Source organism: Gracilinanus agilis, chromosome 5 (assembly GCF_016433145.1).
Source record: "Gracilinanus agilis isolate LMUSP501 chromosome 5, AgileGrace, whole genome shotgun sequence".
NCBI classification, from domain to species: domain Eukaryota; kingdom Metazoa; phylum Chordata; class Mammalia; order Didelphimorphia; family Didelphidae; genus Gracilinanus; species Gracilinanus agilis.
Genome location: NC_058134.1, coordinates 298,028,993 through 298,055,124, shown reverse-complemented (window position 1 = coordinate 298,055,124; position 26,132 = coordinate 298,028,993). Strand labels below are relative to the sequence as shown.

The following is a 26,132-nucleotide window of genomic DNA, read 5'->3' as shown; positions in this document are numbered from 1 at the left end:
GTTCATTCAATTTATGGGATGGTTGAAGGTAAATATAGATATTTAGCTTAATGAAGACATAGGAGGAATAGAATCATCATCTATGTGAGGGCAAAGCTAGGACTAATAGGTGAAAACTACAAAGAAGCACATTTTATAAGCTTTTGGTTAGGAAAAACTTCCTAACAATTAGAATTATTCATAAGTGGAATGTATTGCCTATAGAGATATTTGATTTCCCTTCATGAGAGGTCTTTATGGAATAGCTGGATGACCATTTGGTTGGACTGGCTAGATCGTCTTTGACAATAGGGGATCATAATAGTGCTGGATGTGTGTGAGCTCTGCCTAATTGTATAAGAGCATTTCATTATAAATATTGGAATTAGCACTTTCTAAAATCTTGAAATAAATTAGACTGAAGTTTTTAAAAATTATTTTTAAAAGTTTTTTACAGTCAGATAACAGGCCTAAAAGATATTTCTTTGACATTTAAAAATTTTATTTCTAGAACTAGTGTTGAAATTTTCATACCATAGATGCTTAGTGATTACTGTCATTGCTTTTTTTGGCTATTTAAAGATATATTAAGGTTTTTGTTTTTATTCAGTTTCATGAGATTTTTTTGTATATTTAAGGTAGTTTTATTAGAAGTTGTTCTTAACTATACACAAAATGAATGAAAGTGTTACAATCTAATGAGTTCTTTTGGGTTTTACCTTATTAAATATATGTACTCATAGGATCATATACTATTAAACATATGACATTTAATTTTCTTTATTTTTAATGCTACAGCAGACCTCATGAACAGTGTTTTTTATTTTCTAGGATATGAGCAATTTGTTACCTAAAGGCAGTGTTTTTAAATATGACATGACATAAAATAGAAAACTCATATAAATTGGTTCAAAGTATAAAATTAAGCTGAAAGACTTATTTAACTTTCATGGTAATTAACACTTGTCTTTCACAAGCATATTATTGATAGAAAAAAGTTAACTCTAATGTTTCCAAGGCAATTTAAAAATGTTGTTTTATCTTTTTAACATGGCAATGTATATTCTTACTTATGGATTTGCTTTAAATTTTTTTGGTTGGTTTTTTAATTTTTTTAAACTTCCTTTCAACTCAGTTTCAGAACTCTGGGTAGTAAGGAAAATAGTTGAAAGCTGAAGTAATTTCAGCTTGCAAAAATTTTTTTATATTAAGTTTTTACTATTTTATTACTTAATGATGTTTTATACTTTGTCTTTTCGGTATTTCATTGCAGCAACTATTTCATTTATAGGAAAACGTCTACCTTCATTTAAAGAAATAATTTCAAGTGTAAGTAGAATCTTCAAGACCTTGGTCTAAGAAAAGGAAAAATTGGCTAAGAATTTGAGAGGAAATTCAAAATAGTGGCATGAGTAAAGTTATAGCAGAACGTTTAGGGAAGTTAGATGAAGCACATGTTTGAGAGGAGTAGATTTATTTGCTCAGAGAATTGTGAAACCTAGTTTCTAAAGCTTGTCCTCTTAATAGGAAAAATTAAAATAATTAGTTTAAGAGAAAACCCAGTTTCTGGTCTTCATTAAAATCATTGTTTTTTTCATCCTCACAGGGCAATTCCACATCCCCGAGGTCATGCACACCTGGCGGCACTTGTCAGCCATGACTGTAAGTGATTTATGCTATTTTTTCCCCTTTTTTGTTAGGATTATTAAAAATAGTCATTTTGTTTTTGGTGCTAATGTAAAACAAGGAGTTGAAAGGAAGTAATTTAGACAGATCATTAGATGTATCAAACCCTTTCATTGGGTTTGATATCATAAAGAAAAATAGATGTTTTTTGAATTCACAGTTTCTCTGAATATTCATTCTTCTAGTCCAAATTTTTCCTAAGGATTGACTTATTTCTGTTTCATTGACAGGTCGAGAATGTGTTTTAGCCAGCAAAAACTTCTGTAAATGTACCACTATCATTTTGTTATATATGCATTTATCTTCCTTTTTATTCTTTTGGTTAGTCAATTAAGTTCATTTAGTATACTTTAACATATGCATATATAATATACATACTATATTTTAAATTTGTAGCTAAATTAAAATAATTGATAAAATGGTTATAATGTAAGATAACACTAAAACCACTAGATTGAAAAAAACAAAAGATGTAATGCTAGAATTCCTTAAGACTTCCTTTTGAAATCTAGTTTGATCTTTCTTTTGGCTTTTGTAGGGGAAGTTTTCATTTTTCACTGCACAAAAGATAGTCACAGTTTAACACAATACTTTTGAGCTGTTGGACTTGGAGATATATTGATTTTTGTGTTTAATGATTGGATTCAGGATAAATAGAGAGTTTATTAAAGCAGGGTATATTAAAATATAGCTTTTCACAATATAACACACTAATCATGCCTGTTAAAGAAAGCCAAATTATCTCCTGATGGGAAGACTCATATGAGAATTAAATTCAGTATCCTCTTAGAAGGTAATTTGTAGTAGATTAATTTAACCATGGGCTATAAAAATTTGTATGAAATTTTTATATATTTGTTTAGACTTACTAAACATACTTAAACATTTGTATTAAATAAAACTATATTTTTAGTCTATAGATTGTTAAAGTTTATATTTAGGAAAAAGACTTCCGAAATTGTTTCTAGAAGGTTATGTTTTGCAACATTATGGTTTCTGTATTTTTTTGTCTTTTAGCCTACAACTTTTCTCATAGAATAGATCATTTGTCTTTTGGTGAACTTGTTCCAGGAATTATTAATCCTCTAGATGGAACTGAAAAAATTGCTATTGATCGTAAGTATTTTGTTATAGAAATAGTTTTCAAATATGTGAAAATTGTATTGCATTGATGATGGTGCTTTCTTTTCACCAAGGACAGCATAAGCACTAGAACAGAAGATTTGGATTGAAACAACTCACTTAAGATTTTTTAAAGTCCAAAAGCGCACTGGTATTTTTGAAAGCATCTTTGGAATTTTTACAAACTGTATGCCTTTCTCTATTGACTATTTTAGTCTGTAGCCACAGAGTTTTCAAAATAGATTAGTTAACCTTTTATTATATCTTCTAGCACTCAGTCCATAGTGCCTTTTATTCCCCTGGTATAGCCATATAACTACATTTCAGAAAAATCTGGTATTTAAAAAAAATAAGTCAAATGAGGAATTCATTCCAGGATCTTTGAACCATAGTAGTCTCAAGCACAAAATTGACTCAGAATATTAAATATAGATTATAGCAGATAAGTAATTGGAGGACTTATATTGGTAGATATTTTGCTTTTTGATGTCAGGCTAATAAATTGTGTGTATCTAATGTATATCTTCACATCCATACAATATGTATCTTTGGTAATGAATGACTCTTGAAATGAAGTAATGCTTCTGAAAATTAGTTAGATAAATTTGAAGTTTTCAGAGGCCAGACTGAAACTGAGACTTTTCCTCTGAGGTCTATACTCATACCTTGGGGGGGTGGGAATCAAAAAGGATCATTGATTTTTAGATGGTCTCATTTTTTAAATGAGAAAAACAAACTTAAGACCAGGTTCTCATGGCTCCTGCTCAAGGATGATGCTAGATTGTTTACATAAATGGTCCTACCAAAACATTTTAAGCTATGAAATTCATAAAATTAAATTTGCATGTATATTTTTAAGCAGCTTCGCATAGTAGTTAAGAAAGCCAACCTATCTCTTCAAGGCCTTCCCAGTGACCCATATACTAGGTGTAGGACTCTAGGCAAGGCACTTAAATCTTTCAGTGTGCCCCAAGTTCCAAGTGCAAACAATTACTGTTCTTCATTCATAGAAGAAATTCCCGTATCCATAATTCTTTATATTAATGATGTCACAGATCTCAACAAAATAAAATTGAAGTATATTCAGGCTTATTTTGATTTTGTCCCTGGCTCTTATGATTAAAATATAAAGTTAAAAACTAATGTTAGTTATATAATTGAAATTTGTTTAAAATTAAAAATTAATAGCTATATTTACATTTTTAAATTCCGGATTATGGCATTAATCTAAAACAAGATGTTAAATAGATGTTGGCAAAATATTTATACTCAACCTAATTTATTTATTTATTTTTTGGGGGGCCCTGATATCTTTTATATATAGCCTTCTATATTACTTTTATTTGTTACAGGGCTAGGCAATGGGGGTCAAGTGACTTGCCCAGGGTCACACAGCTAGGAAGAGTCTGAGGCCAGATTCGAACCTAGGACCTCCCGTCTCTAGGCCTGGCTCTCAATCCACTGAGCCATCCAGCTGCCCCCCAACCTAATTTATTTTTACCCACTTTTATATTTTCTTTGAGAGTATTGTTTTTTCTTTAAGCTTAGAAATGAGCTTAATTCCCACACAAATGGGGAGACTCCCCAGAAACAGTGGTAGAGGTTTTTGTTATATTTAGTTCTGTGATGTAATCCTTGATATGCCTCAGATATTTTTATCTTGTACTGCTCTGATGAAGTTTTGTTTCATGTACAAAATATGAAGACATTTGTGGTGATAGCTAAACATTTCTATGTTTTTATTAATACCAGCATGACTTTATTTTACTCCCCAGATGTAGCTTTTGCAACTATGTAGAAATTTTGATGTAGCTTTAAACACCCTTCATCATCCCCCTCCCCACAAAAAAAGCAAAACATTTTTAGCACTGAATTGGCTATTTTCCTTAGAATTTGTTTAGAAATATAGAGGATCATTTTGGTTCCTTAAATACATTTAACCAGGTTTTATGTACATTATTAATAAATAAGCGGTATTTATTAGTTACTGTATATTTGGTAGTTGATGGGTGGTATTAACTTTCAGGAAAAATGTAGTTAGTGAACTGTATTTTTAAGTACTAATTTATTTTTTGAATGACTTCCTGGAAAGCTTTTCTTATTTTATTCTAGATAACCAGATGTTCCAGTACTTTATCACAGTTGTGCCAACAAAACTCAATACATATAAAATTTCGGCAGACACCCACCAGTTTTCAGTGACAGAAAGGGTAAGTAAATTTCAGACTTGCAAAGTGATCTGGTGATAATAATTACTTGCTAGTCTTATCTGTTGGAAGAAGAATTTCAACTTAAGTTGAGGTTTTTCTCAAGCTCAGAACTTAAAAAAAAATGGAATCATATTAAAACTATTGTGTCCCTTTTTGGCAATAATTCTGTAAATGGTTTTTTTCCTGTATTTGTTGCACTGTAAAATTTCAGGGCAAGGAAAAACGAATCGATTTTGTTTTTACCTTCTAAAATACTTTTTAGTTAATCCAGAAGTTGTTAAACTTTTTGTATATTTAATCATAAGTAATTTGATCTCACATAACATCTTTTTCATTATTATATATATTCTCTAAGATCATATCCCCTTCCTGATTGAAGATGGAAAGCATTTAAGTGCTTACTATGTGCTAGGAATCATGCATTGAGGAGATAAATATCAACAAAAGATGGCCTTGTGGAGGGATAGTCCATGGTGCAGGTGCCTTTGAATTGGTAGGCTGTTTGAAGGCGATGAGGCCTCAAGCACTGAGGGAATTTCTAGGACAATAGTAGAGAAGACAATGATTCTAAAGTCTAGAGGAAGTTGGGAAGAGCCAGGAGGAAAAAAAGCTTTAAAAAATCCATTACCTGGTGGCTGAACATGTAATTAATGATGTTCTTCTCCATGATTAGTTAGATTGGTCTTTAAATTCCATGCACGTATTTGGACAGGTAGGTGTGTAGTACTATGGATAGAATGCTGGGCTTGGAATCAGGAAAACCTGAGTTAAGATACGACTGCAGACATTTTGACTCTCAGTAAGTAACTCAACCTTGTTTGCCTTAGTTTCCTCATTTGTAAAATGAACTGGAGAACGAAATGGCAAATTACTCTAGTAACTTTGCCAAAACCCCCCCCCCCAACCATAAAAAACCCAAGTTGGATCACAAAGTGTTGGACACAACTGAAATGATTTAACAATAATAACAAATGTACTGTATTTATCAAATTACCCTGTGACCTATCAGATTTTATATCCTAGTGACATATATAGGCTTTGAGAACCCAGTGTAATCTATATGCTATAATGAGGTTATAGAGTAGATCATTATCGATGGAATTTTGTTTACTTTCACCTGAAATTTAATTTGAATGCCATAAAATATGTACAAATATGTACAAATATTAAATATAGCAAGTTTTCACTTATCTGGGAACAGAACATTTGCTTTCTATCCCCTTATGCCTTTAAGTTGGGAAAAGAAGTAGATTTAATGTTTCATTCCAACATTAACTGTGTGACCTGAAAAAGAATTGAGAATATAATTATTCCTCTTCTCCAGTACCCACTCTGGTGAGAGGAAAAAGGTTTCTTAATTAGTTGACCTCTTTAGTGATGTAAGTTAGACCGAAAGCATGGCTAGAAGTGCTTATGTTTCATTTGAAGAAGCAAGATAAAGTTGAAGACTTTTGAGTGGCCTTTGCCACTTAATGGTAAATGTTTTATAGCAAAACATGCCGATATTTGAAAAAATATTTCCTCTTACTTACTACTCATCCACATGGCACAATGATAAACATTTTAAAGCTTTCTCAATAAATCCTGTGAGTGCAGTGGAATGTTCCTTTAGTCCCTACTGATGAGAAAGACTGAGCCTGGTGGATTATTTGAGTTCTAGTGGTTCTAAGCTTTAGAAGAGCCAAAAACTAATCAGTGTCTGCACTAAATATGGCATCAATATGGGAAACTCTTGAAAAAAGAGGTGCGCTACATAGCGCCTTAAGGAGGAACAAACTGTCCCAGGTAGAAAAAATAACAGAATTGAAGCTTCCATGTGGATCAGTATCAGGGCAGTCCAGTGAGTAGCTGTTGTACTTCCAATCTGAACAGGATAGGGATTCCCAGTATTTGGTCATGTTTCTCATCTCCCCCAATTAAAAAGAAGCCTTTTAAAAAAAGTTTGACCTGTAGTGTTTTAAATTATGCTGTAATATCTCGGGAGAGTAATATTAATAGGTAACGAGGCATTATATTATTGTATTTAACATTTTGCTTTATGTGTTTCCCTTGGGAAATAGTTGACCTCATTACTGTGATTCTTTTAAACCCTGGGACAGATTATAATTTAGCTAAAATGGGTCATGGAAGAGGAGTGTAAATGCACTCAGAACTAAAACATTCGTATTAGAAACTCAGCCTTTTTTGAGACAATACAGGGATGGATAAAGTGGAATATTATTAATTGGTTAAAAACTACTGATGTTGCAGATCAATGGTAAATTTTAAAACTTGGTTATGTTAGATTCAGAGAAAGATGCAAAAAAAATCTGATATTTGGGCTAATATCTCAAAAAAATCTAAGTAAATTTTTTTATAATTATCACCTTCAATTCTTACCCTTTGGTTAATCTCTTATAATGAGAATATACGTTGCTTGTTCTAGTGATACTCTCTTATTTGAATGATGGTATGTATAGTTCAAGATTCACTATAAATTGTGGCAAGGAATCCATCTTGCCAAAAGTGTCAGATGGTAAATTTAGGTTTTTATTAATTTAACACTAACATTAATTTGATCAACAGATTAAGATGAGATTAAAACTTTTCAAAAATTTATTTTTTAATCATCTATTTAATCACTACCACCACCACCAACTAAAAATTTAATTATAATATGTATTTATTCTTATTCTCTTTTCATCTTGAGTAGGATAAAATAAAAACTTCCTGAAAGTTCCCCACTTAAAAAAGTAGGCCAGTAAGAAAGCATGAGTGAAGAAGCAATAGTTTTATTATTCTTTTCATGAAAGATGACAGATGCCCTAATGGCAAATGCAAATGCTTGAGAGCAAGAACAATCTTTTATAAAATTCTAATGCAAGATTTCCCCCTCCCTTCTCTGTCCAGCCCCCTTGTCTGGGGGAAGCTATGATGTACAATCTTGAACATGTGAGCTAGCTTCAGAGTACAGTGAAGTGAAATGCCATAATACAGAAAAAAGATTTACATATTTTAAGACTCATGAGATAAAAAAGTAACTGAACTGCTAATTGTACCCTTGAATCAGAAACCTCTGTACTTTCTCAGACTTGTCTTGCTATCAATCAGCTCCTCTTGGACTTGTTCTGGGACTGTTTGGGTAAACAACCAAAAGGTTATGAACTGCCTCCTCTATAGTCCTTCCCTAGTCTAAGTGGGGGTTCTTGCCTTCCTGAATAAGCTGAATGTCATTCTGGGAATGATACACTTAATTCTATCTCACTCAATCTCATATATTTCCCTTATTTTCTTTATATTTCTAATATTTGTCATTTCTAATAATTAATACAGCTAAATTTTGTGTTATTTATAGTCATTTTGCCATAACAAACAAAGCTTCTGTAAGAGGGAGATTTTAAGTATTTATAGATATATAATTAAAGTGTGGCCGCCAGGAATCAACAATTCAGATTGATTCCGTAATTAAAATAGACCCAACTAAGATGACATCGGGGGGGTGGAAAAGAGAGGGGTGAATAGTAGGGGACACCAAGAGAAACTTGAGTGAATAAGAAAAATAGGATACTCTATTATACACAAAGTGGGCATGGGAAGAGGGGGGGACAAATACTATTTTAAGAAGGAGAGGAAGAGAGCATTAAGAGGTAATATTTAAACCTTACTCTCAGTGTAATAACTCGGAGAGGGAAGAGTAGCTATATTATCCATTGGGATAAAAAACTATCTAACCCTGCTGAGAAAGTCAGAAGGGATAAACCAAGGGGAGCAGGGGAGTGGGGAGGTCAAAAAAAGGGAGGGGAGAAGAAGGGGGAGGGAATTCATTAGGCCTTTAAAAATAAAAACAGGGGAATAACAAGGGAGGGGGTAGAAAGGGAAGCTAATCAAGGGAGGGGATAAGGGATACCAGCTCAAAGCAAACCACTGGTTTAAAAGAAAATAGTGGAAGAAGAAGGGGTGGGACTAGGTGAAGATACAAAAATGTCAGTGAATGCACAACTGATAATTATAACTCTGAATGTGAATGGGATGAACTCTCACATAAAATGGAAGCAAATAGCAGAGTGGATTAGAAACCAAAATCCCACCATATGTTGTCTACAAGAAACACATATGAGGCGGATAGGCATACACAAATTTAAGGTTAAGGGCTTGAGCAAAATCTTTTGGGCATCAAACGAGAAAAAGAAGGCAGGAGTGGCTATTATGATTTCTGACAAAGCCAAAGTAAAAATAGATATGATTAAAAAAGACAGGGAAGGTCATTACATCCTGATTAAAGGCAGTATAAACAATGAGGAAATAACACTGCTCAATATGTATGCAACAAGTAGTATAGCATCCAAATTCATAAAGGAGAAACTGGTAGAGCTCAAGAAGGAAATAGATAATAAAACCATAATAGTGGGAGATCTAAATATTCCTCTGTCAGATCTAGATAAATCAAACCAAAAAATAAATAAGAGGTAAGAGAGGTGAACGAAGTCCTAGAAAAATTAGATTTAATAGATATGTGGAGAAAAATAGGGACAAAAAGGAATACACCTTTTCAGCTGCACATGGTACATTCACAAAGATTGACCATGTAATAGGGCACAGAATCATAGCAAACAAATGCAAAAGAGCAAATATAATAAATGTAACCTTCTCAGATCATAATGCAATAAAAATAATAATTTGTAAGGGCACCTGGATAGGCAAAGCAAAAACCAATTGGAAATTAAACAATATGATTCTTCAAAACCAATTTGTCAAAGAAGAAATCATAGAAACAATCAACAATTTCATTGGAGAGAATGACAATGATGAGACATTTTACCAAACTCTGTGGGATGCAGCCAAGGCAGTACTCAGGGGGAAATTTATATCCTTGAGTGCATATATTAGCCAATTAAGGAGGGCAGAGATTAATGAATTGGGCATGCAACTCAAAAAACTAGAAAGAGAGCAAATTAAAAATCGCCAGATGAAAAGGAAATTAGAAATACTAAAAATCAAGGGAGAAATTAATAAAATCGAAAGTAAAAGAACTATTGAATTAATAAATAAGACTAGAAGCTTGTATTTTGAAAAAACAGATAAAATAGACAAAGTACTGGTCAATCTAATAAAAAAAGGAAAGAAGAAAACCAAATTGACAGTATCAAAGATGAAAAGGGAGACCTCACCTCTAATGAAGGGGAAATTAAGGCAATCATTAAGAAGTATTTCGCCCAATTACATGGCAACAAATATAACAATTTAGGAGATATGGATGAATATTTACAAAAATATAAATTGCCTAGATTAACAGCAGAAGAAATAGAATACCTAAATAATCCCATATCAGAAAAAGAAATTGAACAAGCCATCAAATAACTCCCAAAGAAAAAATCACCAGGACCTGATGGATTCACAAGTGAATTCTATCAGACATTCAAAGAGCAACTAATCCCAAAACTATACAAATTATTTGTTATGATAAGCAAAGGAGTCGTACCAAAATCCTTTTATGACACAAATATGGTACTGATTCCAAAGCCAGGTAGATCAAAAACAGAGAAAGAAAACTATAGACCAATCTCCCTAATGAATATAGATGCAAAAATACTAAATAGAATACTAGCAAAGAGACTCCAGCAAGTAATTAAGAAGATCATCCACCATGATCAGGTGAGATTTGTACCAGGAATGCAAGGATGGTTCAACATTAGGAAAACCATCCATACAATTGACCATATCAACAGTCTAACAAACAAAAATCACATGATTATCACAATTGATGCTGAAAAAGCCTTTGACAAAATACAGCATCCATTCCTATTGAGAACACTGAAAAGTATAGGAATAGAAGGACCTTTCCTAAAAATAATAAAACAGTATATACCTAAAACCATCAACAAGCATTATATGCAATGGGGATAAATTAGAAGCCTTCCCAATAAGATCAGGAGTGAAACAAGGATGCCCATTATCACCTCTACTATTCAACATAATACTAGAAACACTAGCAATAGCAATTAGAGAAGAAAAAGAAATTGAAGGTATCAAAATAGGCAATGAAGAGACTAAGCTATCACTCTTTGCAGATGATATGATGGTCTACTTAAAAAATCCTAGAGAATCAACTAAGAAGCTTGTAGAAATAACAACTTCAGCAAAGTTGCAGGATACAAAATAAATGCACATAAATCATCAGCATTTCTATACATTTCCAACACACTAGAGCAGCAAGAAGTAGAAAGAGAAACACCATTTAAAATCACCCTAGACAATATAAAATACTTGGGAATCTCTCTACCAAAACAAACACAGCAGTTATACGAAAACAACTACAAAACACTTTCCAAACAAATAAAACTGGATCTCAACAATTGGAAAGCCATTAATTTCTCATGGGTAGGATGAACTAACATAATAAAAATGAACATTCTACCCAAATTAATTTGCCTATTTAGCACCATTCCTATCAAATTACCAAAAAACTTCTTTATTGAATTAGGAAAAACTATAACAAATTTCATTTGAAATAACAAAAGATCAAGAATTTCAAGGGAAATAATGAAAAAAAAAATGTGAAGGAAGGGGGCCTAGCAGTACCAGATATTAAACTGTACTATAAAGCAGCAGTCATCAAAACAATATGGTACTGACTAAGAGAAGGGAGGATCAGTGGAATAGACTTGGGGTTAATGACATCAGCAAGACAGTGTATGATAAACCCAAAGAGCCCAACTTTTGGGACATGAATCCACTATTTGACAAAAACTGCTGGGAAGTTTGGAAAACAATATGGGAGAGATTAGGTTTAGATCAACATCTTACACCCTACACCAAGATAAATTCAGAATGCATGAATGACTTGAATATAAAGAGGGAAACTATAAATAAGTTAAGTGAACACAGAATAGTATACCTGTCAGATCTCTGGGAAAGGAAAGATTTTAAAACCAAGCAACAGTTAGAGAAAATTACAAAATATAAATTAATGGTTTTGATTATATTAAGCTAAAAAGCTTTTGTACAAACAAAAACAATGTAGTCAAAATCAGAAGGGAAACAATGAATTGGGAAAAAATCTTTATAACAAAAAACTCTGACAGGGGTCTAATTACTCAATTATACAAGGAGTTAAATCAATTGTATAAAAAATCAAGCCATTCCCCAATTGATAAATGGGCAAGAGACATGAAGGCAATTTTCAGGTAAAGAAATCAAAAGTATCAATAAGCACATGAGAAAGTGTTCTAAATCTCTAATAATTAGAGAAATGCAAATCATAACAACTCTGAGGTATCACCTCACACCTAGCAGATTGACTAAAATGAAAGAAGGGGAGAGTAATGAATGCTGGAGGGGATGTGGCAAAATTGGGACATTGATGCATTGCTGGTGGAGTTGTGAACTGATCCAACCATTCCGGCTGGCAATTTGGAACTATGCTCAAAGGGCTATAAAAGAATGCCTGCCCTTTGATCCAGCCATACCATTGTTGGGTTTGTACCCCAAAGAGATCATAGATAAATAGACTTGTATGAAAATATTTATAGCTGCGCTTTTTGTGGTGGCAAAGAACTGGAAAAGGAGGGTATGTCCTTCAATTGGGGAATGGCTGAACAAACTGTGGTATATGCTGGTGATGGAATACTATTGTGCTAATAGGAATAATAAACTAGAGGAGTTCCAGGTGAACTGGAAAGACCTCCAGGAACTGATGCAGAGCAAAAGGAGCAGAGCCAGAAGAACATTCTACACAGAGACTGATATACTGTGGTAAAATCGAATGTATTGGACTTCTGTACCTGCAGAAAGCAATGACACAGGACAGCTCTGAGGGATTTATGGTAAAGAATGCTACCCACATTCAGAGGAAGGACTGCAGGAGAGGAAACATATAAGAAAAACAACTGCTTGAACGCATGGGTTGGGGTGGACATGATTGAGGATGTAGACTTGAAACTACCACACCAATGCAACTACCAACAATTTGGAAATAGGTCTTGATCAATGACACATGTTAAAACCAGTGGAAATGTGCATCAGCCATGGGTGGGGGGAGAGCGTGGGGCGAAGGGGAAAGTAGGGACATGAATCATGTAACCATGTTAAAAATGAATATTAACAAATATTTAAAAAATTAAAAAAAAATAGACCCAAGTCAGGATTAGGTTTAAGGTAGTTTATTTACAATTAGGAAGGTAAAAGGTAGGGAAATAAAAAAGAGGGAGAGGATAGTACAGGCCTGCAGAGGTCTGGACGGAGAGAGAAGGATAAAAGGCTAAATAAATGAGGCTACAAGCTACAAGGCCTAGCAATCAGATAGGCTGGAGCCTACTTAAGGTAGAGTCTTAGAAAAAAAGCCAAGGTAGGCCAAGGAAGTCAGCCTAACTTACCCACGTGATCATTCAGAGTAGAAGCTGCCTGAGGTCTCCTCTGAGATCCTTCAGTGCCAAGTTCAAAGCGGGAACTCTCTTAGCAGGAAGTAACCAACATACTTAAAGAGACAGTATCTTTCGTCACCTCCCGTGGGTCCACCTCTAATTCAAGTGGACAAATGGCAACCTCTGCCCTGATTTGGACTGCCCAAAGGGCCGTCCCTTGTTCTTGATTTGTTACTTATTGTCACGTGTGGGTAACTCATCTCCCCTCCCCACTAAGGGAGGTGAGGATGACATCATCTCAGAGTTTTGACTATGAATGGACTATAGCTAATTCTATTTACACACTTCCACGAATATTTTCAACCATACACAGCTTTTTATGTTTCAGTAATGCCCTTTTAGAGCATAACCCTAGTGATGGGATCCCTAGGTCAGAGTTATATGACTCTTAATGTATATTTCCATCTTGTTTTCTAAAATAACAATCTACAGATGTTCTAGCATTGTAATATATGGTTTGTTTCTCCATGTTCTTATCAGTATTTAATTTGACCACTCTAACCCATCTAGTTCTCATTTAACATACATTGCCAGGACCATTTTTAGTTAGATTGGTATTTAGGCATGTGTGGAGTGAAATTCTGGAGGGCCTTGTACAACCCCAAGATCACTCTAATGTGCGGACAGGAAGACTTGATGCTGGCAGAGTTAGGTTTGCATTTTTTTAGTTGAATCAGGTTTTTAGGCCTGTCCAAGGATTTATCAGATTGCAACAGTTTAAGCTAAAACACTCTGAAATGTTTCATTGCATTGCAACACTGAGCTATAGCATTCAGACTGAGTCAAAATTATAACTTGTAAGTTTTGAGATTTCTCTCATGGAAATTAGGTCACCCCTAAAAACACCCAAATATATATAGTCTGAGAAAGTACAGAGGTTTCTGATTCAAGGGTACAGTTGGCAGTTCAGTTACTTTTTTTATCCCATGAGAGTGTTAAAATACGTAAGTCTTCTTTCTGTATTATGGTATTTCCCTTCACTGTACTCTGAAGCTACCTCACATGTTAAAGATTGTACGTCATAGCTTTCCCCCAGATAAGGGGGCTGGACAGAGAGGGGATGGGGGGAATCTTGCATAATATATTTATATATATAAAGCTATTGGAGGAAGGGGTTTCTTCTACTCTTCAAAAGGAGAGTTTGATATCTCCTAGTGGAGGGCTCCTAACTTCACTATTTTTCTATAGGAAGTTGCCAATCTATAATTACTAAAATTAATCAATGTATATTAGGGAATAATGCACAAATTTCATCCCACACAGGAAGCAGACACAATCTGTTGCCAGGACCATATTTTTTCCAAAACAAGCCTTTCCAGCTTGGTTATACCCAGTGGAACTTTTGTTCCAATTCCAGAACCCCTCAAGAATGCAGGATTACCTCCATAGTTTGATGATATTAAAGTAGACTTTTGCTAAATTATATTTATGCTCTCTAAACCATTATCGTCCCACCAGAAACTATGTTTGGATTTATGTGTCAGGTTTAGGTCTACTACTAATCTCATGCAGGTGTGTTTTCCATATAACTGTATTGGGAATAAATTAAGATTAGGAGTAATTAAGCATAAAATCTAATTAAGGGGTCAGCAAGCTAAAGACAAGGAAAAACTGCTAAGAGAGGAGGTTTTTTACCTTAAGTCCAGTTAGAACCTTGGGGAAAGGTTCCTGGCAGTGAATCTTGAGGAACTGAAAGTCTGTTAGGGGTCCAACTGAAATCCTTCTTCTGGGTTGTGTATCTGCCCTGGAAGGAGGCTAGAAACTTAGCTCTCTGGGAAAACCTGGAATCCTGAGTAGCAATTGGGAAAAGAGAAAAAAGTTGGAGTGTTTGGGAATAGTTGGAGAAAGGAAACCCAACAGATAAGAAGAAAGAAACCTATCTTTTTCATTTCAGTGATAAGAAGTTTTAAGTTAGGCTCAGGGAAACCTGAGCAAGAAGTAGATTCTCATGAATCGGGAGGGGAATTGGGATAAGCTTAGACCCCTGTTAGATTTAGAGAATCAGTCCTATCCTCAGTCTTTGTTATCTATCCTTACCTTTCCTAAACCTTTAAGAAATATTAAATAAGAGGTTTTTTTCTTTAACAAGCTGTCTCCAAGTCCTGTTACTATCAGCCATTTTTCACTAGGCCCAAACCTGTTACACAGGGCCTCAGCTCAAGTGCCATTACAACAATAGCAACCAAAGCCATAAAGAAGATATACAGTATCCCATTCTAAACCTAATAACTGTCATATTTAACTTATCGCAGGTTCTATTCATCTCCTTAACTTATTTCTTATTTATTTTTTGGTTTAATTTGGCCCAGTTCTAAGAGGGGAAAATTGAAGTTCTCCACTGTTACTATTTTGTTATGCAATTCATCCATATCTCATTTAGTTTTTCCTGTAAAAATCTGTGTCCTATAACACTCAATGCATACAGGTCCAATATTGATGCTTTATTATTCATAATGTGTATGTCATTCCTCCCCACCCCCCATACCCCAACATAATATAGTTATCCTGTTCATCTCTTTCAATTATATTAATTTTAGCCCCAACTCTTTCAGAGATCATGACTGGTATTCCTTGCCTTCCCTGGAACAGCTGAGGCATAGCAGTTTGCTCTAGTCCCTCACCTTCGTTCTCATATTCAGAGTGTTTCTTACATTGTCAAGTCCTGATTTTTTATCTTTTCTACTTTCTATTTTCTTCCCATGGATGAATCATCCCATTATACTCAGTGTCATAGTTACTAGTTATTCATTTCCAGCTATTCTGTTCCTCCTCGCTGTTTGTCCCCCATTTCTTTTGACTAATACTTTTCTGGTTCCAAATTGGTCCACCTTTCCAAAGGTCCCTCCCTTGTCCTTTCCTCCTTTTAATTCTTGTTCTAGCTACCTTTCCAAAAATCCCTTCCTTATCCCCATAACCATGCCCTCCTGTTTCTTCTTCTTCTTCTTTTTTTTTTTTAACCCTTACCTTCTGTCTTGGAATCACTACTATGAATTGGTTTCAAGGAAGAAGATTGGTAAGGGCTAGGCACTGGGGTAAGTGACTTCCCCAGGGTCACACAGCTAGGAAGTGTCTGAGGCCAGATTTGTTCCCAGGAACGCCTGTCTCTGGGCCTGACTCTCAATCCACTGAGCCACCCAGCTGCCCTCCTGTTTCTTGAAATGAGTTCGATTTTAAAAGTTCCTCTCCATTCTGTGCTGAGTCCCTCCCTATCCCCCTCATCTTATCCCTCTCTCTTGATATGTGCTCTCCTTCTTTATCCCATCTTCCTTCCCTCCTTTTTCTCTATTTTTTTAATCTATCTATCTAATTTTCCCATGTCTGATAAGAGTAGGATTCTAGTACCTCTTCCTCCCCTCCATTCTCCATTCCTCTTTCCTGTAAGATAGCCATTCTATCCTGCCTCCTCCTGGTCTATTCCATTATATTCACCTCGTCCTTTTGTGAAGTGGGATTTTTTGGGGGGAGCTTGCACCCCCAGAAATCACTAATGAGCAAAGAGGAGATAAGATGCTGGTGGAGAAACAGCAGCTTTATTTGGAGAAAACTGGACAGTGGGGAAGAGGGGGGAAGGAAGGAAAAGGAAATCTGCTTACACAAGATGCCTTCTTGGGGCAAAAATGTCCTCTCTCTTACATATAATCACAAGCTTTTATAATAAATCCTGACACAAGATTCTCCTCCTTCCCTCTGTCCAACCCCACGGAGGGGGTTGTGGGGTGTTTGGTAGGTGTTGGGAGGGGTTGTGACATTTCAAGTCGTGAGGGCATGATTTACATCATTACGTACCTCTAAATAAATGATCAAAAAACCCATGATTTATCATGAGATTTTCAGCCTGGGACAGTAAAGATACTTTTGAAACTCCCTCTTCTTTCCTCCTTCAGCCTGGAGTTAGCAAGTTTCCCAGGCTACAGAAAAACTCATCTCAAGGTTTTTGAAAATAGGTCAGGAAAATAAAAATTTTATGGCAGAGGGCAGCTCTACTCCAAGGAATAGTTATACTCAATGGTTTTGAAAATTGAGATTATAAGCCAAATACTAGTCTGAGAATTATACACTGAATCTCATCCCATACAACCTCAAACCCTCCCTCTATACACCCCCATTCAAAATAACCAGGCAATGATGCCATTCTCTATGGCCATAATGTCATTTTCCCAAAAAGGAACCAAATAATTTGACCTTTCAAGTTGCTTATGATTAAATGTCTTTCATTTCCTTTTGTATGTTCCTTATATATCAAATTTTCTGCTGAGTTCTGGGTTTTTTCCTAGGAATAATTGAAGCCCCTTTAGTTTATTAAATATCCATCTTCTACCTTTTATAATTATGCTCACCTTTGCTGGATATATTATTCTTGGTTGTAAGCTCAGTTCTTTTGTTCTACGAAATACTTTGTTCTGTGTCTTGCATTCTTTTAATTTTGTGGCTACTAAGTCTTGTGTTATTCTGATTAGTAGCTCCACAGTATTAAATTTTTTTCTTTTTTGTAGTATTTTCTCCTTATCCTAGGAGTTACAATGATAATAGCAATGATATTTCTGTGCATTTTATCTTTAGATCTCTTTGAAGTGGTGATCAGTAGATTCAATTTTATCTTACCCTCTGATTCTAGAATTTCTGGGCAGTTTTCCATGATAATTTCTTGGAGTATATTGTCTAAAACTTTTTTGATTGTAACTTTCCAGGAGTTCAGCTATTCTTATATTGTCTCTCTTTGATCTGTTTTTCAGGTCAGTTGCTTTTGTGATTAAGTGTTTCATATTCTCCTCTGTGGTTTCATTCTTTTGATTTGCTTTATTATTGTCTTAGGAAATTGTTAGCTTCTCCCTATTTTTTTTCTTCTGTGACTTACTGCATCTCTTTTTCCATTTGGGTGATCTGTCTTTCATCATTTTCTTGATTTTGTTTTATTTTTTCTAATTTCTCAACTTTTCTCATTTGACTTTTAAGGTCTTTTCTTAGCCCTTTGAAAAGGTCTTTTTCCGCTTATGGCCATTTATTGTATTTCTTTACTGTTTTTGAAGTAAGTGCTTTTATTTCACTGTTCACTAAGTTTGAGCTAAGATCTGCTCTGTTCCTGTAATAGCTATCAATATAGTTGGGTTCTTTATCCTTTGCACATTTTAATTTTTTAATTTTAAAAAATTTAGTGCCAAAGTCAGTTGATTTAATTATTGGCATTTTACTGGACTTGCAGGGTTCCTATTGTGCTGAGGTGTATTACCTTAGGTTTCAAGATTTTTTGTGTTTGTTTTTACTTGGGTCCTTTTTAGTTATTCCAGTTCTTATAGACTAGGGTCTCATGTAATTCCAGTTCTCCAACTCAAGCCCCAGTCCGTGACTGACCAAGTGTTCTGACCAGAGCCCACTGGCAATGCTGTCACTGCTACTATGGGACCCCATTCCCTCAGTAACCCTTTCACGGGTTACTTCCTTCCTCATTGCTCCTATTGCCACAATAGTAGTATTACAGGATCAAAAAGTATGCAGTTTTATAGCCCTTTGGACATAGTCCCAAATTGCCTTCCAGAATGGTTAGATCAGTCCACAACTCCACAAACAATGAATTCATGTCTCAATTTTGCCATCGCTGTCCTAGATTGTCTCTGGCTTAATTGTCTATTGGTCTCTCTTCTTGAGCTGTAGTCTTACATTAGCCTAATTTTGGGACATTTTGAACTGGATATCCTGTAGGCCAACATTTACAAAAGCAGCTAGGTGCTAAAGAGGATTTAGGAAGATTTGAATTCAAATCTAGACTCAGAAATTTGCTAGGCGTATGACCGTGGACAAATTATCAACCTTTATTTGCTTCAATTTCCTCATTTTTAAGTTAGAGATAATAAGAGTATCCACCTCCTAGGATCAAATGAGACAGTAAAGCACTTAGCACAGTCTGGCATATAGTAAGCACTATATAAATGTTAATGTAATGAGAATAAGTAATTATTATCTCACCTTTTCCCCCTAAACCCATCCCAGAGCAACTAGATGGTGCACACTAAGCTTGGAATTAGGAAAACTTATTCTTTGGAATTCAAATCCAACCTCAGATACATACTAGCTGTGTGACCCTGAGCTAGTTGTTCAACTCTGTTTGCCTCAGTTCTTCATCTGTAAAATTAGCTCAAGAAGGAAAACCTCCACTTTTTTTTTTTTTTTTGCCAAAAAAAAAAAAAAAAACCCAGTGGAGTCACAAAGAATCAGATGTCACTGGGATAAAACAAATAAACTACTACACAAGTGAAACTTTGCTTCTTTTCTAGAATTTCTGTTTTTGGTTACCACTGTCTTTCCAGCCACCTAGGTTCTTAGTCTTGCTGTCATCTTTTATTTCTTTCTCTTACCATATAGATGTAATCATTTGCCAAGTCTTTAAGTTGCAAGTTCTTCTTTAACTCACATGGCCAACTCCCTGCAAGACTTCCTCTCTACTCTGGACTATTTTGTAATAGTTTTCTAGTTAGTCTTCTTGCTTCAGGGCTTTTTCCATTCTGTCTTTCATGTAGCTGCCGTTGTGATATACATAAATTATATATCTAATAACATACTCCCCCACGCTATAAATTTCTTTGGCTCTCTATTACTTTTAGGATCAAGTATAAACTTCTCTGTTTGGAATCTAAAGACCTTGACCACAAGTTCCTGACTACATTTCTAGTATTATTGTAGATTTATATGCCCTTCTGCATGCAAGACATTTCCTCTCCTATCTCTATACCTTTATGTTGGCTGCCCTTCATGCATGGAGTTAAACTTCCTGTTCTTGGAATTAATACTTAATTTTAAAGTTTAACTGAATAATGAAGGCTTTTGTGATTGATATAGTTTTTATATTTCCATGTTGTCTCCTCCAAAAGAATGCCTTAAGGGCAGAGACTAGGACTACATTTTTGTTGTTTTTGTCTTTGTATGCCTGGTGCTCATCCCAGTATTTGGCACAGAGCCAATTATTTGTTAATTGATATGCATTTATAAAGAGAGTTTCTTTATTGGCATCCCATTTCTCAAAAATTCAGCTGCTCTGAACCAAAATAAAACACATTCCAGTAACTGTAAGGATCTTTTATGATCTTTAATGTATTTTTGGTAAGAGTGAAGAAATAGAATAGAAACATTGGAAGTTTTAACCTCAAGTATTGATGGGAAACAAATTTCTTCTCTCATTTATTTCCTACTTTTAATCCACAGAAACTTTTTTGCCTGAACTTCTTTATACCAATTTATTAGTCAAAAAGTTAAGAAGCAATAGAAGTTGACTATGGATTATCAATTGATAATCTTTTACCTTTTCACCCAATTTGCTTCAGGAACGTGCCATTAACCATGCAGCAGGAAGCCATGGAGTATCTGGGATATTTATGAAATATGATCTTAGTTCCCTTATGGTAACAGTGACTGAAGAGCATATGCCATTCTGGCAGTTTTTAGTGAGACTATGTGGTATTATTGGAGGAATTTTCTCAACCACAGGTAATAAAATATTTTTACATCTTATTTCTGGAAATGTTGTTTATTAATGGGAAAGAGTCTTGATTCAGAGTCACAAAGGAGGAATGATGCAATGGAAAAAATAATGGATTTATCGCATAAGTCCGGGTTTGAATCCCCACTTTGCAACTTAACCTATTTGGGCCTCGGTTTCCTCATTTGAGCAAAAAACTAAAAATTTGGTTTATACATTTGAACTCTCTTCTAGCTCTAAATCTATGATATTATAATCTGATTCTGAGTTCTGGCTCAAAAACTGTGTGACCTTTGGTTAAGGCTTTCTTTCCTTTTCTCGTCCATAAAATGGGTTAGTAATACATATCTATCTCACAATTCTGATTTGAGGAAAAATTTTTTAAAAACCCTTAACTTCTGTATATTGGCTCCTAGGTGGAAGAGTGGTAAGGGTGGGCAGTGGGGGTCAAGTTTTTAGTGACCCAGGGTCACACAGCTGGGAAGTGTCTGAGGCTGGGTTTGAACCTAGGACCTCCCATCTCTAGGCCTGACTCTCAATCCACTGAGCTACCCAGCTGCCCCCTTGAGGAAATTTTTTAAATCATTAAAACACTATAAATCTGAGCTACTGTATAATAATTTTTCATCACATCATAAAATGTATTATTTAAAATAGAGGCCTATAAATTAATCTCATTTGATTGTCAAAACTGTAGTCCTGAATTGAAAATAGATAATATATCATGAGTTCAATTTTACTTAAGTTGCTATTACAAAGATTAATAAGATTGTAGTTCTGCAATTTTCATAAGAAATGCTGTTGAACAAGGGAAAGATAGTTTTGTCCAGAACTTCAGGATAAACATATCCTATGTTTAGGATAGCATGTAATTAAATAATTTATGTTTATTGCTCATCACAGTTTTTAAAAAGTCGAGGTATTGGGTATACCCTTTTTTCCTTGATTTGTAATAATCACGTGCTACTTAGCATATGTACTGTTGCAATATCATTAATTTCCCAAAAGAAACAAAAACAACCTTCAGTGTTTTTTTACTTTGGAAATGTTTCAGGAATATACTTGGAGAAATTGGATTTCAAGGACCAAGAGCTCTGTGGCCTTAATTTTTCATATAATTTTTTAAATGTCTATTTTCCTTGAAAATTACAATTCTAAGTTAAGCTGTTGCGTAAGAAGTGTCATCCATGAAATTACTCGCTGTTTTCCACACCTTAATCCATAATATCTGATTAGTTGTTATTATTCTTAAATTATAATTCAGGAATTAGTTAAAAAAGAAAATACTTATTGTTTTCTGACAGTGTACTTTATAAGTACTTATTCTTAACTACAGGCATGCTTCATGGAATTGGAAAATTCCTAGTTGAAATAATTTGTTGTCGTTTCCGACTTGGAGCCTACAAACCTGTTACTTCTGTAAGTAAGAATAGTAAATCAACTATCTGAATATCAATATTGTGTTTCATATATTGCAGCATTTCAAATAGAGGTTGAGAGGCAGTGTCAGAGATAGGAAGACCTAAGTTCCAAGTCTAGCCTTTTTATATTCACTGATTGTGTAACCTTTTTACTGAAGCAAGTTACATAACTTCTCAGGCATTTGTCCTGGCCAGTGGAAAAGCTTGTCTGCTTTGGTGTAGGGTGCTTGCTTATTTGAGGATTCCGTAAGTCAGTAAAATGACAGGTGTGTGTGTGGGGGGGAAGCAGATGTTTTTCAGGATGCCCAGCATATCGAAAATCAGTGAAAATTGTTTCTATCTTTACATCGAAGGCATGTTTCAAGAATTAAAAGTAATAATCTGATCTTTTTCTGTTATGTTTTCTAGGTCCAGGATGGCCACACAAACAACCACTTACCTCTTACAAAAAATAGTATACATAACACCTCCTGAGAAGAGGAAAAAAACTTTTTTCCGTGACAGAAAACTTTTTTTAAATAATAAAATATTGTGCAATATGTTCAAAGAAAAGAAAGTATGAATGGGAAGGAGAAATCACACTTAAAAAAAAAAAACCAACCACCACCACCTTGTGTATGTTGTATTTGTTACAAATTTGTTAGAGGAGGCCACAAAGCCCATCTTCTTATTGAACCCAACATGAGAAATTCTGTGAAGAAAATCCCCAACTACAGCAGATGAGCAGTCAGCTTTAAAATCAGGCCATTCTGATTGGTAAGGTAGATTCTTAAAAGAAAAAAGTCAAACTGCATATAAATAAAAAAGTAGTGGATATAGTGAATCACTTTATTTTTATAAAGACATCATGTTAGAATTAAAACATGTTTAAGGTTAGTCCTGACATTGAAAGTCAGTGAACAGTCTTACTATTAACACAGAAAAAGAACAGAAATAAGGCCTAAATATAGCCATAGTAATATTAATGAGCCATACTAATACAAAGATTCCATTAGTTAAAGCTGGTCTAAAATAAGAAATGTGACCTAATTGCTTTTTACCATAATTGGATCTTTTAATTATCTAACATTGCTCTAGCCAAGAAGATGATAAAATTGAAAGTTACTATGATGACACTGATGCTTGGAGTTGTAACCAAGGTATCTTATTGACAAAATTTGAGAATTCTTTTGGATGGGTAGTAGGAAAACCTATTGTATCAATTCCTTTTTTGCAAGGATTTTATCATCGAACATATAGTGTAAGGAATTTAAAACTGCAAAAAGTACATCTATATTAGTGGGAATTAATCTTGTAAAGGAATTTAGACATGGGATATTTAGGTTGTGTTGGTTTATGTTAATTTATTCAAGCAATATGAAGTTGAAGAGCAAATCGAGAGGAACCAGTATTATGCTTAAGGAAAAGATACAGGGATATAAAGAGTAAAGATGAAGAAATGTGATTTGTAACATATATGGCCCAAGTTTTCCTCCTTTGTAAAATGATGGGATGTGACTGAAGCAATTTTCAATTCTAAAATTCCATGGGACAAAGAAACAAGTTGCTTTATTAATATTAAGAGTATCAGGCCTTAGATTTACATTTTGGCAGAGTGTAGGGTATATAGCTATAATCTTAGATTAATTATAAAATAGTAGTATAATAAAATTGAAAGTAAAAAGAGGACTGTAATCTGAACTGCCATTCACAGCTATATTTTCCTATTCAATAAACTTGCCAAACTTTAGTTTTCCTTTTGTAATAAATACTTAAGGATTTGAAGGAAGCATTTATTCATTCACAAAGTTCAAATCAGTAAGGGGAAAATGAATGAGGAAATCTTGCAGGTAAGTGATAGCTTAAATCAAATAAATGCTAATATAATAAACTGAAAATTAAATGGTGGTTTTATAGATAGTGGTATATCAGAAGATATCAGAAGACAGTAAACTAAGAGTTATCTGGTAGACTTAGAAAAAAAGGTGGGGGGAGGGGATTGCTTTTTTGAAAATAATGTTGATAACTTAAAAAAAAAAAAAAAAAAAAACATCCCTTACCTTCTCTGTCTTAGAATCAGTACTATGTATCAGTTCGAAGGCAGAAGAGTGGTAAGGGCTCGGCAATGGAGTTTAAATGACTTCCCTCGATCACACAGCTAGGAAGTATCTGAGGTTCAGTTTGAACCCAGGACCTTTAGAGCTGGCTCTATCCACTGAGCCACCTAGCTTCCTCTATTGCTAACCTTTTAACATAACATGGAGAAGCAAAGGGAGAATTACTGAAGGAACTAGTTTGTAGTAGAATTCACATGTAGCAAGTACTTTGCAGAAAGTAAAAATATAACTGAAAAATTGAAAAATTTTAAAACATGAAAGCCTCTTAACTCATTGAATTTCTGCTCAAAAATAGTTTGGTTCTAGGATTTTGATGAATGATGACTTTTATGTGCCTAACAAAGTATTAGAATTTTACTTTGAAAGCCAATTTGTAGCATGTGCTTTGTATTAGAATGTTTTAAGTAAAAAGAATCAGAACTTCATCATATTACAAGGTTTTGGATAGCTTAATCCAATAAAGTGTAGGTTAGTTGATATCCATCTCTAATCCTGAGGGGAAAAAATCTCCCATACAACTCTAGAGCCACCATTTTGATTACAAAGAAATGTGCTGTAGAGGGTTTTTTTAAGGGCATTTAAAAAGATTGCTCACAAAGATTTTTCTTCTCTCATAATATTTAAGGTTTTGCAGATATCTCTTGCTTTAAAGAATGAATCTGTCCCAAGAAAGCAGAATTGTTACTTCCTTCAAATCAAATCCTGTTATGTCACTGACTTTCCTCAAGCAGACAAATGACTTTTTTATAAAGGGTTTATAAGGTGGGGACCTGAGACACCTCCATGATAGATTATAATCAGGGAACTACATTTATGAGTATTTCTTCTCAACAAGTATTTTTTTTTCATTTTGCACTTTGTGATTCAACCTGTAGCAACTTTCCCCTTAACCTGGAGCTTTCCTTTTAGTCCTTACAGCTTTATTAAAACTTTTTTTGCCTAGATGATTGAAATATCTAAAAAGAAGAGTAGTCAGAAAAGTATTCATTTTTGTCTAATATCAAATGATGCTGCTATCATTATAGTTTGAGAATTCCTTAATTTGAGACTTCAGTTTCTATACAGTCAGTTTGTTCTCTGTATAATCAGTTTTGCATGTGGACTCAAAACAGAATAGTTCTACAAGTTATTTTCATCTGGGTATAAATGAATTTATATATGTGTAGTTCATTGCTACACATCTGTTCATCCTTAAATCTTAAAAACTTATAAATAACATAAGTATAAAATAGAGAAATTCTATGATTAAAAATGCATTAATGTGGGCAAACATTTTTAATCCCTTATAACCTAACCTTTTAAAATATTTTAAAAATTAACACATTTCCTACAAAATTGGGTAAGGACATGTTACATGTTTTCTCTACATCTGTGCTACTTACCATTAATTCAAGAATGAGAATTGAAATGGTTTCTACTCTTCTACTGCAGACTACTTTCTTTTGATTGTTTGATTGAACATGATAGGTTCGTGTTTAAGGTGTACACATTACAAGTAATTCAAGAAAATCTTTAAACTCCACCTTAGAAATTTATAAGATTTCAAGAAACGACTTTAATATTTTGTATTTTAGAATTTTGGCTTCAGTTCCATGCAGCCATCCTCTTCAGTATTTGGAATCCTGACGATGAACTCTCAGCTACCTTTTTTGGTGCTTTCCAAAAAAGGGGAGAATGTATATCATTTCCCCTGGAGTATCTTGTGTGTTTTATAGACATATACCACACTGTGTAGTCACTTTAGGGTCAGG

General features: G+C 34.3%; 1 protein-coding gene across 3 annotated transcripts in view; it reads left to right on the top strand.

Annotated features, from left to right (window-relative positions):
- ERGIC2 (ERGIC and golgi 2) overlaps positions 1–22,765 on the top strand; it is a 99,736-nt gene extending 76,971 nt beyond the window's left edge. For all 3 annotated transcript variants that reach the window (XM_044677443.1, XM_044677442.1, XM_044677444.1), the window contains 6 exons: positions 1,586–1,641; positions 2,683–2,781; positions 4,900–4,997; positions 20,710–20,872; positions 22,201–22,283; positions 22,694–22,765. In XM_044677443.1, coding sequence (XP_044533378.1) covers positions 1,586–1,641; positions 2,683–2,781; positions 4,900–4,997; positions 20,710–20,872; positions 22,201–22,283; positions 22,694–22,759 — 565 coding nt within the window. In that variant the 3' untranslated portion in view covers positions 22,760–22,765. The remainder of the gene's footprint in view (positions 1–1,585; positions 1,642–2,682; positions 2,782–4,899; positions 4,998–20,709; positions 20,873–22,200; positions 22,284–22,693) is intronic.
- Positions 22,766–26,132: the final 3,367 nt, after the last annotated feature.